Source organism: Lacerta agilis, chromosome 7 (genome assembly GCF_009819535.1).
Source record: "Lacerta agilis isolate rLacAgi1 chromosome 7, rLacAgi1.pri, whole genome shotgun sequence".
Classification (NCBI taxonomy): Eukaryota; Metazoa; Chordata; class Lepidosauria; order Squamata; family Lacertidae; genus Lacerta; species Lacerta agilis.
Window position 1 is genome coordinate 25,255,671 of NC_046318.1, and position 12,547 is coordinate 25,268,217.

Sequence of the window (12,547 nt, forward strand, 5' to 3'; positions counted from 1 at the left end):
CTTGCTTTCCTTCAAGCTCTCAGATTCATGTGTCCCCTATGGGAAGCAGGTGGAAATAAACCTGATGGTTTTTAAACACTGTGATTTCAGTGCCAATTTTAAGACTGATTTCATACACTGCCGAGTACATTATGGTTTAATGGAACTGACAATGGCTAATCCAGCCTCCCCAACTTGGCATCCCTCTGGGGTTGTGACAGTAGCAGTCGGCAGAGCTAACCATCACCAACGTCACTGTGGCTTAGTGAGAGGGAGAGGGAGAGGGGTAAGGCTGCAGCAAGGTTGGCACAGTGCAAATGCACCCATAGGAGGTGCCATTGATGCATTGGCACTGTGCGGACCTCCCTGCCCTCTTGCACCAGTGATGGGAGGTCAGATAAGTTTTGCTGCCCCCACAACCTGCTACGGAGCTGCAAGCTGACAATACCCATTGGCCACAGGCAGCATACAAGAGAAACACAACTGAACAAAATTCGAAAAAAATATTGTGACCGAGAAAATCATAGCTGAACTGTATTGTTACCTCTTTAAACATATACTGTATCATTGAGAATGGAGAAAGAATCGAGTTTCTGCTAGGCAAAGAAAACGGAGAAGGTGAGAGTTTTCTGCAGTCATCAAATGAAATGCTTTCTGGGCACTGAAGACTCTTGTCTCCTACATGAGCATAAGGGCTCCTGCTCACAGAGGGAACTGGAACCCAGCAGAGGTTCCGCACTGGAGGATAGGGATAGTTCCACCAGTTCCCCATTCCCTTGCAGCCTCCTCCACAGCCAGCTGTGTAGCTGGATGCTCGGGTGATAGGTGCGGCCCGTGCATTCTGCAGCCAGGGGCAGGGCGCACTGCCTGGAGCCTACAGCTGTAGGGCAGCTGGAGAGGCGGAAGGCAGACGCAAGTCCCATGCTGCCATTTCAGAGAGCGCGGAACCTGCAGGTGCACAAGCCACCACGTCACTTCTAGGAGAGATGTGTGGCTCAGGCACACTGCAGGCTCTGCAGTAAGTGCTGGCCCCCGTGGTGTGGCGCCCAGTGCCAGCTGCGTTTCGTTATGTTTGTTGACTGAACTAAAAAGTTTCGTTAGCCCAATTTTTAATTATTTTTTTAAACTCATATTTTTGTCATTCTGTCACCCCCTCAGCGATGACACCCGGGGCAGCCCACACACCCTTCCTCCACCACTGTCCACAGCCACCTCCTGCACTGTTCTGGAAAGTTCCTCAGTCATCTGGTGCACTTTTTCAGGGGGCTGCAGTAGGAATTGGTAAAAAATAAAAAAAATGTATCACCCTGCCCTTTTCTTCCCTGCGAGTGGAACTCCACCAGGGGCAGACCAAGACATTTTGGTACCTGAGGCAAACCACAAAATGGTGCCCCTCCTCACCGTTAGGGACAAAAAGGGGTGTGAAGAATGACACCAGGAACAAGGAGGGAGTAAATATCTACACTGGAATCTGCTGCCCCTGTGGTTCCTGCCACCCGAGGTGGTTGCTTCAACTACCTCATGGTTGTGCCGGCTCTGAACTCCACTGAGCCCATCTTCAGATCCAGCTCAATGTCTAAGTGCCCCTGAAGTAAGTGAGCAATAGATTGGGCCCTGTATGTCCTTTGGGGTTTGCAGACTCATTTTATAAAGATTTCAAGGCTTGTCCACATAGGGCTTCACATATTATTGAAGTATGCTATGAATTATAGCATTATAGAGACAAATATTGGCGGTGATAAGAGTAGTAGTTTTTGCAATCACTTCAAAAAAAAAAAAGTTTCAGGGAAACCCTGTCTTAAAATACACACTTCTTGGCTCCTGTATTCCAATTTTATGTTATTTTCAATTTTATTTTTTTACAAGGCAAAGATAGTGGGGCGCCAGGATACTGAAAAAGCCCAAACCATTTTCAAGGCCATTCTTAGCTGATAATTAATGCAGTACATGTATCACTTTGAAGATGGCTGGTAGTACAGCATTTTATGATAAATAGACTTTATGGGGTTGTTGTTTTTTTAAAGCAGGATTTTGTAAAAAGGCTACCCCAATAAATGATTTACCAGCTCCAGTAAAAGATCAAGGAAATTGCTCAGATTGCATCTCAGAGTATCTAAAACTCTGATGTTTATGGAAACCTAAAAAGCTCCTAGACCTAGAGCCCCATTATTTTTTATTTTTATTTTTGTCTCTAATCATCTAACATAATATATTGTTAAAGAACTAGCAGAGGAAGGTCTGGGATCAGAGAAAGGGAGCAACCCTCCAGAGACAAGTTGGGGAGACAGTGCGGGAGCAGAGAAATGAAGAAGATAAATAATAGACAGCTTAGGGCCTACCCTTTGTTGATCTCATTGCTACCCAGCATTGCGTAGAATTTTTGTGCAGCAACACACTGATTTGCTAAGCCTCTGCCTCTAGGGTGCAGAGATGTTAGATATGAGCCTTTAAGGCATAGCTGTCAACCCTCCCTGCTGTTCCCCACTGCTATATACATAGCTGTCAACCCTCCCTGCTGTTTCCCAATGCTATAATAAGGGAATTTCCTGCAAAAAAGGGAAAGGTTCACAGCTATGCTTTAAGGGAAGGGGTGCATAGGAAACTGCATTATACAGGGTTGTTTGTCCATATAGCCCAGCGTATCCCGAACTTGGGTCTCCAGCTGTTCTTGCACTACAGTTCCCACCATCCCTGACCACTGGTCCTGCTAGCGAGGGATGATGGGAGCTGTAGTCCAAAAAAAGCTGGAAAGCCAAGTTTGAGAAACCCTGATGTAGCCCATCATTATCTACTCTGACTGGCAGTAGCTCCCCAGGGTCTTTGACAGACAATCATTTGGCTATCACGTGCTGCCAAAACTTTTGGTAACTGGAAATGCCAGGGACCAAACCTGGGGCTTTCCACATGTGACACATGCACTGCTCTGTCACTAAGCTATCATTCCCTCCCCACAAAGCCATTGGTCCCTGCTTTTCTATTAGGGCTAGAACTGGACACTTCCTGCTCTACAAGCAACAGCTCTGAGTGACAATTCAACAAGTCTCTCAGCTGGGGCAGGGTATGGGTGGGCCACTGAACAGAGTTCCCAATTTTTGATTTGATAGCAACCTTCCTGGCAGCTGGTGGATCTAAGGTGGGCCAGTAGTCAGTAGACAAGCAGTGGGATTTAGGGTAGAGCAGGTAAGAGAGGGGTAGAGCTGGGCAGGGCAGGGTGAATCAGATAAATAAGAAATAATAATATTTGATTATGAAACAAATATTATTTGCAACGATCAATCCTTCTTATAAGGGACGGAACAGAGATTTGATTCAATTCAAATTTAAACGTGGATGTACATAATTAGCACTTTCAATGCGCAAACTGAAACAAAGCCATCCTTTGACATTCACACCGAATTTTGCAATGCAGTTTTCCAGGCAGTTCACCTGTACAAAAATGCATTCTATCAGTGGAAACGGATTTGTAAATATTAGGGAAATTATGTATATCAAGAGAAATTTGCACTAAAATGCTGCCAAATTTTCACGAGGATATTTTTTTAATAAAATAAAATAAAATAAAAATTGCAAATAATGATGTAGAAATGTTGAGAACTGAATTTAAGATTGGAACAAAATGAGAAACAGGAATTGACAGATTCGTCCACTCCTACTTCCTTATTAAACTTCTTCCTGCCCGCTCATCATTTCATAATCAGATTCTGAAAGCAATAGCCTTAATTGTGCTCTTGTTCCGCTTGCGACGCCATTATGGGTGGTCGTGGGTCGCTTCGGCTGCGAAGCACCCAGTTCATCCCGGGGGTCAGGAGCCCTGCAGCCGCATAGCAGGGCTCCGGTTGGGGTGCGGGAAGAGCGTCCCGTGCCCTGGGCTCCCCGGCTGTGCCCGTTGTGGCTCCGAACCCTTCCCCCGCACCCCCTGTAAAGGGGGAGTGGGGGTGAAGGGACTACGGAGCCGGGCTATAGGGGAGAAGCCCCAACCGGGATGAAATTGCGGCGGCAAAGCCTGTGATGAGCGTCTAAGTTCTACCTGTCATTAAGGAGCTGATAAGAACCCGGAGGCTGTGAGTAATTGATTGACTCTTTGTATTTCTGGAATGCTCTGGGGGAAAGAAGAAAGGCAGCCCGCCTCCCTCCCTTCGGCTGGTGAAAGAAATTAACTCTTTAAGTGACTGCTGCCACAACAATCATTAGAAAGTATTTGGAATTTGAAAACTGAGTCTGTTGAGACCTCCCTTCGGGGGTTAACTGGGGGAAAAATATCTCCGTTTGAAGTTTGGATCTTTATACTCCTACCTCGGAGAAATGGCGGCGACTCGGAGTGTCGTAGGAAAAATTTGAAACAAAGGAAGGAAGAGACAGGAACTGAAATCTGACACTCACCCTCTCTCTCAAAATGCTGGACTTCGCGCTCACACTGGCATCGAACTCATATTTAAAGGATGAGGAAAAGCTCACTATTTTACAGATGGAACTGCTTGATCGGAAACTACAAGTCTTGAGTGGAATTATTCATAAAAAAGATCTACTTTCCACAGAGGAGGCTTTTCAAAAGTTCTATACAATGGAATCATGCCTTGGCAAAGAGCTGGGAGAGGCGTTTGAAAGATGGTCTGAGATGGCTGGGCAAAACCGGGGAAAGCAACTGGAAATGGGAAAACTTATAATATCCAGACCCCGAGGTGGCAGCTCGGGGGCGAGGGACATGGAATTAGAATTTTTACAAGAAGAAGAAGCAAAAGAAACGGAGGAGCCCAGAATGCAGATGAGGAACGCCTTGAGGCTTGATGCGGGGTTTGCTGTGGATGCAGCCTGGATCTGTGGACACTTGGAGGAAGACAATGGGAGATTTGGCGCTGGAGAAAGACAGGAAAAGACAATGGACAGAGGAGGAGTGGGTTGAAGAACTAAATGTATAATCTAAATGGTCTGCCATGGTATCCGAAGTCGGAGTGTGAAGTCTGTTAATGATAAGTTTATTTTAAATAAGTAAGGAGATATTGAATTTTAAGTTAAAAGCAGCATGATAAAGGACAGAAGAAATAAGTTTAGCTATAAGAATATTTGGTTACGATTTAAGGTATAATGCAAAGATGGAGATAAGTATGTTTTCTTTTTTTTAAGTAAAGTTAAGTTTTTTACAGAGTAAAGCTGTTAAGGAAATAGTATATTGAATTAAAACCGAAGGTGAAAAGGCGGGGGAAGTCAAGCGTCAAGATTCAGAACTAGAAATTTTTTTTTTGTAAGGTTACAATTAAGAAGAAGAATCCTGACTTTATGTGTATTTGTAGTTGTTTTTGTATCTGTAGGTGTGGGGTTGGGTTTATGTTATATTATGAAAATGTTAATAAATTCTGTTTAAAAAAAAAAAAATTGTGCTCTTAACTGCTCCGCATGGGGCCAGTGGGGATTGTTTGAAATCATAATGCCAAGGCGAGCATGTACCTCTTGTCTAATAAATCAGGCAGAAAACGGGGCTGGCAGCATTTTGCCACTTCAGTCACTTCTGTTTTAAAATTTGCAACATGGGTTTGGGTTGGGGATATAGATATGCATGCCCTATTCTGCAGGAAGTGTCATCACCTAGTCATAGTGGTCCTTTCCTCTCTTTCACTCTCTCTCTTAAAAAAAATATGTGTCTAGGAAACGTTTCTGCACAAATTGTTAGATTTGAAGAGATAAGGAGTTCTTGTAAGATGCTTCTCATAAGGTGGAGCAGGCACTCTGGAGCCAGAAGGAAAGAGGGAGAGAGAGAGAGGGGGGGGAGAGAGAGAGAGAGGGAGAGAGAGAGAGAGGCAGCATGTTTTGTCTAACTGAAAACTCCAGGCAAAATACTGAGGCTGGCAGAATATAAAATAAGGATTTGGCAAGAATCTTGTGGTTAGAGCAGCTACTTGTGCAGCTACTCTTTTAAAAAGAAATGCCCAGGGGTCTTTAATAACCACAAATGGCCAGGAACTCATTTTTATGGCTGATTCAAACGGCATCACTTCCAGCAACAGAAGAAATGAAATGTATTTTTTCTGATTCCAGAAATAATGAACAGCCCCGGTACTAAATCACCACTTATTTCAACTGTCATGTTTCCTTAGATAGTTTTGCTTCTATCCTCCCTCCCCCCCCCCCGCCCCACCCTGGCCTAAAGAGAAAAAACAACAACACGTTTTGCATAGTTCTAAAGGAGTAAACCAAAAACAAACTGAAAAATCAGTTTGCTCACCATACGGAGAATCTGTGTTTCTCTAACTCCTCCAGATAAGATGTTACACGGAAAGCTGGTTCGTCTAGTCCTATCCCAGGACTTCCTTGGCCACACACGTTGCTCGGATCATTCTGGTTTGTCTAAAAATAACAGTCATAAATAAGGGAGATTAAGTGGCCAAAACAATGCACTAGAGATTTTACAACTCCTGTTTGAATGGCCTTGTTTGGGAACTACTTTATATATCTGAAATAATCCAGCGAACTGCAGTGCAGCACCACGGTTTTAACACACAAATAGCAAAGGAATTTGGTTAGCATTGACTCACACACTTTCATTTTTGTCTTTGTAAGTGCACCCAATTTGTCACTTGGTCCAAGGACTGGCTTAAGAAATGGGGAATAAAACCCTAAATGTTCAGCCCGGGCAATATATCTTTAGAGCAGATAGGATACAAAGTGGCTTTGCACAGTGATGAAATTTGATTTTTCACTGCAAAATGATTGGCATATAACATAATTGCAGAGACAATTAGGCGTTGGTCTAGGCCACAGTGCAACCACCTGCAACCCTGGAGTTGGTTAATAATGTCTTAATATTCTTGAACTGCAAGCCCATCATCCCCCAGCCAGCATGGGCAATGCTCAGGGTTGCTTGGAGTTGTAGTCCAGCAATGTTTGGGGATTCGTTCTAGACAACAGTGGTGGCTCATTTGGGAGCAGGGAGTGGAGGCAGTCATGTTCTCTCGGCAACAGCAGTGCTGCATATGCTGTCATGTGGATGGGGTGAGGCAGAAGTGAGGCCAGGGGAGCTTTGGTTAGGCAGCGGTGCCCCTGCAGGTGCCCCTGTGGGGCTGCCCCCATCCTAACTCACCCCATCTCTGCCCTAACAAGCACAGCATTGTCACAACTTGGAGTAAACCAGGGCCTCTGTTCCCCCACCACCTCAACCTACAATGGACATAGCTAAAGGGGGGCAGAGGGCAGCTGCCCCCCTCTAGATCAAGTTGAACAATAGAAATACTTAACTGATCAATCACGTTAGTTCTGCCCCCTCCCCAAGTCCTGCCCCCACCAACAAAAATCCCGGCTGCGCCCATGCAAGCTACCACTGCTAGACGGTATGTAAATTGGAAAGTGGGACCCTCTGTCAGATACTCTTGGTTTTGTAGCCTCACTCCTCCTGTTTTAGGTATACCCATTTATTACTGCCCCTTTTTGCCTCTTGAATGGGATATCATCCACATACAAGGAAAACAGGACTTCTAGTTAATGGCACATCCTAATTCTCATCATAATCTGACAGTTTTGTTGAGCCATAGATTACTACGTTTAGATGCAACAGTAAACTATGGTTTGCCTTGGTTAGAAGTGGATGTATCTCATCCTGTATTTTCCCTTGTATGCAGAGGAAGAGGGGAGGGGAAGAGAGAAGGGGAAGAGGGGAGGGGAAGAGGGAGCAGGAGTGCCAATTTGGTATCGCAATCGTGGGTGCCCAGGGTCAGCATGCATGGCCCTAGCAATGAAATTTTGTGAGTGCCCGGCCCCTTCATGGGGAATTTTGTGGGTGCTCAGGCACCCAGGGCCCCAGGGAGTTGGCACCTATGGGAGGGAGCATGTGAGCATGCGGCAATCAGAAGTTTTGGCAAAGTCATCTGAATGCAGCATAGTGTTGCACATGCAGGTCTACAAGAAGACTGAGATTTCAAAACTAGTTGCCTGTGCAAAGCGTTGACACACTCTTTGCAAGCTTATGAGTCAGAATTATAGCGTTCAAGGTGCAAAGCAAAAAGGCATTAAAACGGATTATACGTGAACTCCACTGGGTTGTGTTTGATCATGCACATGACTCAGAACCAGATCTTATGTCAAAGGCATGAGGGTGTGGCTCCAGGAAGCTTTTACTTTCTCACAATGATCGCATGGGCATAAGCACTTTGTGCCCTTTAATAACAATACGTTAATAACTTAATTACACACAGTGCAATGCTCTGAACAACATCAAATAAGATGTCACTGCATTGCTCTTTAGGCCAACAAAACATCAGAAGAACAAAAATAGCAGTAATTAGGCTGAGGCATGGAAGTCCCTTAGAAGGCTCTGAACATCTCTCCTTCTCCAAATGTGACTTCTTACATTTTCCTCCAGCAAGGGTGCTTTTGTTTTCTGGGTTTTGTTTTAAAAGTACACTGGACATGACTCAGAGAAAAAATGAGGTGCACTTAAACCCCATTGAAATAAACACCACTTAACTGCTTAGCTATGTACATACTTATTTATGAAGCTTTCTCTCCAAATGCTTGAGGTACCTAACAAATGCCAATATAAACAATACAAATTTAATAAATTAACTTAAACCGACTTATTAATTTGTTTTAAGTTTATACCACCCTTCAATTATATACCTGGAGCAGCTAACCCTTCAATCATATTCCTGGAGCAGCTAACAGAAGAAAAATAATGTAGCATACACCCACTTACTACTATTGCTCTGGAACTACTTCACTTCATGAAATAATACTGCATTATCATAAATAATGGGTTTATTGCCCATACAAGCAATGGGTTGGTTCGAGACTTGTATTGGATGGAACTTTCCTAATAGAGAAGAAGTGGGGAGTTCTTATCAGGTTCTGCATGCAGGCTACACCAGTGTGGTGTAGTGGTTAAGAGCGGTAGACTCATAATCTGGTGAACTGGGTTCGCGTCTCCGCTCCTCCACATGCAGCCGCTGGGTGACCTTGGGCTAGTCACACTTCTCTGAAGTCTCTCAGCCCCACTCACCTCACAGAGTGTTTGTTGTGGGGGAGGAAGGGAAAGGAGAATGTTGGCCGCTTTGAGACTCCTTAGGGTAGTGATAAAGCAGGATATCAAATCCAAACTCTTCTTCTTCTTCTTCTTCTCATAGGCATCTGGTTGGCCATTGTGAGAACAAGATGTTGGACGGAATGGGCAAATGACTTGATCCAGCAGGACAGTCTTATGTTCTTATGAAGATAGCCCTTCAAGTATTAACTTCCCAGGTTGTATAGAACCTTACAGGTCATCCTTAGCACCTTGTGTTTGATCTGGTAGCATATTAAATATTAGGTGTACCATGCCTAATATTTAGACTTTGAAGAAGCATGAACTCAGGGCGAAAAGGAGAAGTGAGCTAAGAGGAAGGCACATTTTGCAAACTCTCACCGTGATCAACTCCCACCCGGAAACCTATGTCCCCACCGTGAAAGGACGTGTGGATCCAGAATTGGCCTCCACAGTCACGTACGGACTCACTGTTAAGACCATGTTTATGGAGGACAATCTTACTTGACTATGAGTGATTGCCAAAGAGGAGGAGGAAAACCATGACTACAAGTATTTGTTTAGTGATGAAATTCCAGAGTTTTTTGGGGGGAGGGGAATGCAAAAAGTACAAGAATTTAAAAAATGGTTTTTGATGGGTTGGTCATTTTCCAGAAGAGAATCGATCAGTTTCACTATCATCACATGATGGACTCTGAAACCCAAACACCCTTTTGAAGGGAGCAGGTAGAAGCAGAAGTGAGAATACCCAATAAACCATAAAAGTTCAGCAAAGAAAATAACCAGCTAATTACCACTTCAAAGATTGGCAGGTATTGGTGAGCTGTTAAGGGGTTTATTTAGCCAAAGTCTTTGGCAGAGCGGGGAAAAGGTGTGTTCTGAGTCATAAAAAAAAGTTTTACTGCCACTGCTGAGTTCACAAAATGTCAGCAGTTTTCCTCCAGATGCACACAAAAAGCATCCACTGAAAGCCAAGGATGCCTTTTGAAATAAATGGAATTTATAAGGCAAATGGAGAGAGAGAGAGAGAGAGAGAGAGAGAGAGAGAGAGAGAGAGAGAGAGAAAGTGAGAGATCCTTACCTTGCTATATATACCATGAGCTTCCTTCACTGGGACCAGATCACAATTCTTATCAGATGAACCAGAGTTGATTCGATATGGCTCATTTCCTAAGCAGAGAAAGCACAACAAATATGTAATTCAAATGACTGAAAATATACTTGTTTCCATAATCACATTAGCAAATTTTAAATAATTTAAGATTTATATTTTCAGCCTCAAGTATGCTGCCTGTTTTGCTGTATATCTCAAGAACTTGCTTATAATGTTCACAAACTGAAACTAGTAACAACAACAAACAAACAAACAACAGGCACAGCAGCCTACTATCGCTGATGTCCATGAGCTGGAACAAATGCAAGAAAACAGATTCAGGTATTAAACCCATCAAAATTATGTGCTTGCTTGCTTGCTTGTTTGCTGGTTGTTTTGGGAAGAAACATGCAGCACTTAACCAACTGTTGCATGAGATGCTTTCTCATTTTCAAATGGTTCTTTATTAATTAAAATTACTTATACAAACATTGTGTATTATCACAAATTAAATAAAAATAAAAATACAATTTTAAAGGAAAAAAGAAAGGGGGGAGAGAAAAAGAATTAAATAAGCCAACAAACAAAGAAAATCGGAATAAGACAAAGTTGTATACATAAAAAAGCACATAAATGGTGTTTACACACAGTCCTTCCAATCATTCTCATTATACTGTTTGTTATATCATTATTTTTTCACAGGCTTATACTATATAGTATCTTTTCTTTCTCATCTATATACAGTTCTATTAGTCATTTTCTTCACAAATATCAATCAATTTCTGCTAATATAGAGTTGTTTGTACAATAAAGTTTTAAGTAATCTTTAAATATAATCCAATCTCTAAATGTTTTCTCTTTTGATAATCCTCTAGCTGATCCCGTCAGTTTTGCTAATTGTAGGTATTCTAACATAAGTATCTGCCATGAGATGCTTTTTCAAAGGCATTGGGTTAGCCAAATTTCAGTAGTAAAATTCATGTGTCTGTTCTGTTTTGTGTCTGGTGCCCATGACATTGATGATGATGAATAAGTAGAACTCCGATAACTCTCCTCTCGTGCATTCAAAGTACACATGAGGGGAATGGCAAGGCTGTGCAGGCTAGCCCTCTCCTTTCCCCACCAAACCCAGGGTAGATGCAGGGCCGGATGTAGGTTTGATGAGGCCCTAAGCTACTGAAGGTAATGGGACCCTTTATGTGTCCAGCTGTCCTTTATCTGCAACAAATTGTCACTGTTTTTTGTGTGGAATATATGCTATACAGTGGTGCCCCGCTAGACGAAAAACTCGCTAGACGAAAAACTCGCTAGACGAACGCATTCGTCTAGCGGAAGGCTGCCCTGCAAGACGAATTTGTCTATGGGGCTGCCTCGCAAGACAAACATTTTTCCGATTTTTTTTTCGTCTAGCGAAAACCACGGTTTACATTGCCGCTTCGCTAGACGAAAAACCTGCTAGATGAAAAAACTCACAGAACGAATTATTTTCGTCTAGCGGGGCACTACTGTATGGTAATTTATGGACCTAATAGGTATCTAAAGCCATTTGCACATAACAAAATAGGTATTTTATCAAAGTATTTGTTAAACTGAAATACAATTAAGAAGTATATTAATAGTGAAATACAATTAAGAAGAAGTATATTACTAGTGAAATAATTATTAAACTCTAACTTAAAATGATTTTTTATTCATGTATATCCAGTCTTTTTTTTCTTCTTCTTCCAAAAAATGGGAGCTCCAAAGAGAGAGGGGCCCTAAGCTATAGCTTGTTTAGCTTATACGTAAATCCAGTACTGGGCAGATGCTTTCAAATGCACATCATAAGCATCTCTTAGTGCACATTTAAGTATCATGGATATCGTAAAAGGACAGCCAATTGTTAGTTATTTAATCAATTATTTTCATATTTCCACTGTGTCATATTTATTGATTTATTGCCTCAAGTGACAAAATTATTGGATGGGCAACAGGTACTAACACCTTGATTTGGAAGGGGGGTGCCAGTTACTGCTTTGCCTTAGGTAGTGAAATGTCTTGGGTAGGTGAGCTTCTTTGAGGAGATTTTTCCATAACTAAGACCACACAACAGAAAAGGCCTAGTAGTCACCCACCATTACTGTTCACCATTGGGTTACCTCAATAAGGATTTCTAAAGGAGGCTCCCAAGTTCTTAAAGGCAAACCTACGGGTCAGAATCTGGAAAGGGGCCTTTTTATCTGAGAGTTTCCTTTCCCCCTGCTTTATTTTTCCTGTTTTAGAAGCTGAGCAACCATTGCTGAACTACACTGGTGGCGGCGACAACTGACAGGAGGGAAAGCCCTCCACCACCTGTGCTGTTGTGCCACCATTTTATAACACTTTCTTCCTTCTTCAAAGAAAATTAGGTCAGTATGTAAAATATTACAGTGTTGCCCCGCTAGACGAAAATAATTCGTTCTGCGAATATTTTCGTCTAGCGAAGCAGCAAT

At 42.8% G+C, this 12,547-nt stretch overlaps 1 protein-coding gene across 1 annotated transcript in view; it reads right to left on the reverse strand.

The window, feature by feature from the left end:
• The window catches only part of OFCC1 (orofacial cleft 1 candidate 1), a gene marked incomplete at its 5' end in the record, with an annotated part of 94,110 nt that overhangs the window by 26,471 nt on the left and 55,092 nt on the right, over nucleotides 1-12,547 (reverse strand). Inside the window, 2 exons of the mRNA XM_033154646.1 lie at nucleotides 6,197-6,318; nucleotides 10,065-10,153. Coding sequence (XP_033010537.1) covers nucleotides 6,197-6,318; nucleotides 10,065-10,153 — 211 coding nt within the window. The remainder of the gene's footprint in view (nucleotides 1-6,196; nucleotides 6,319-10,064; nucleotides 10,154-12,547) is intronic.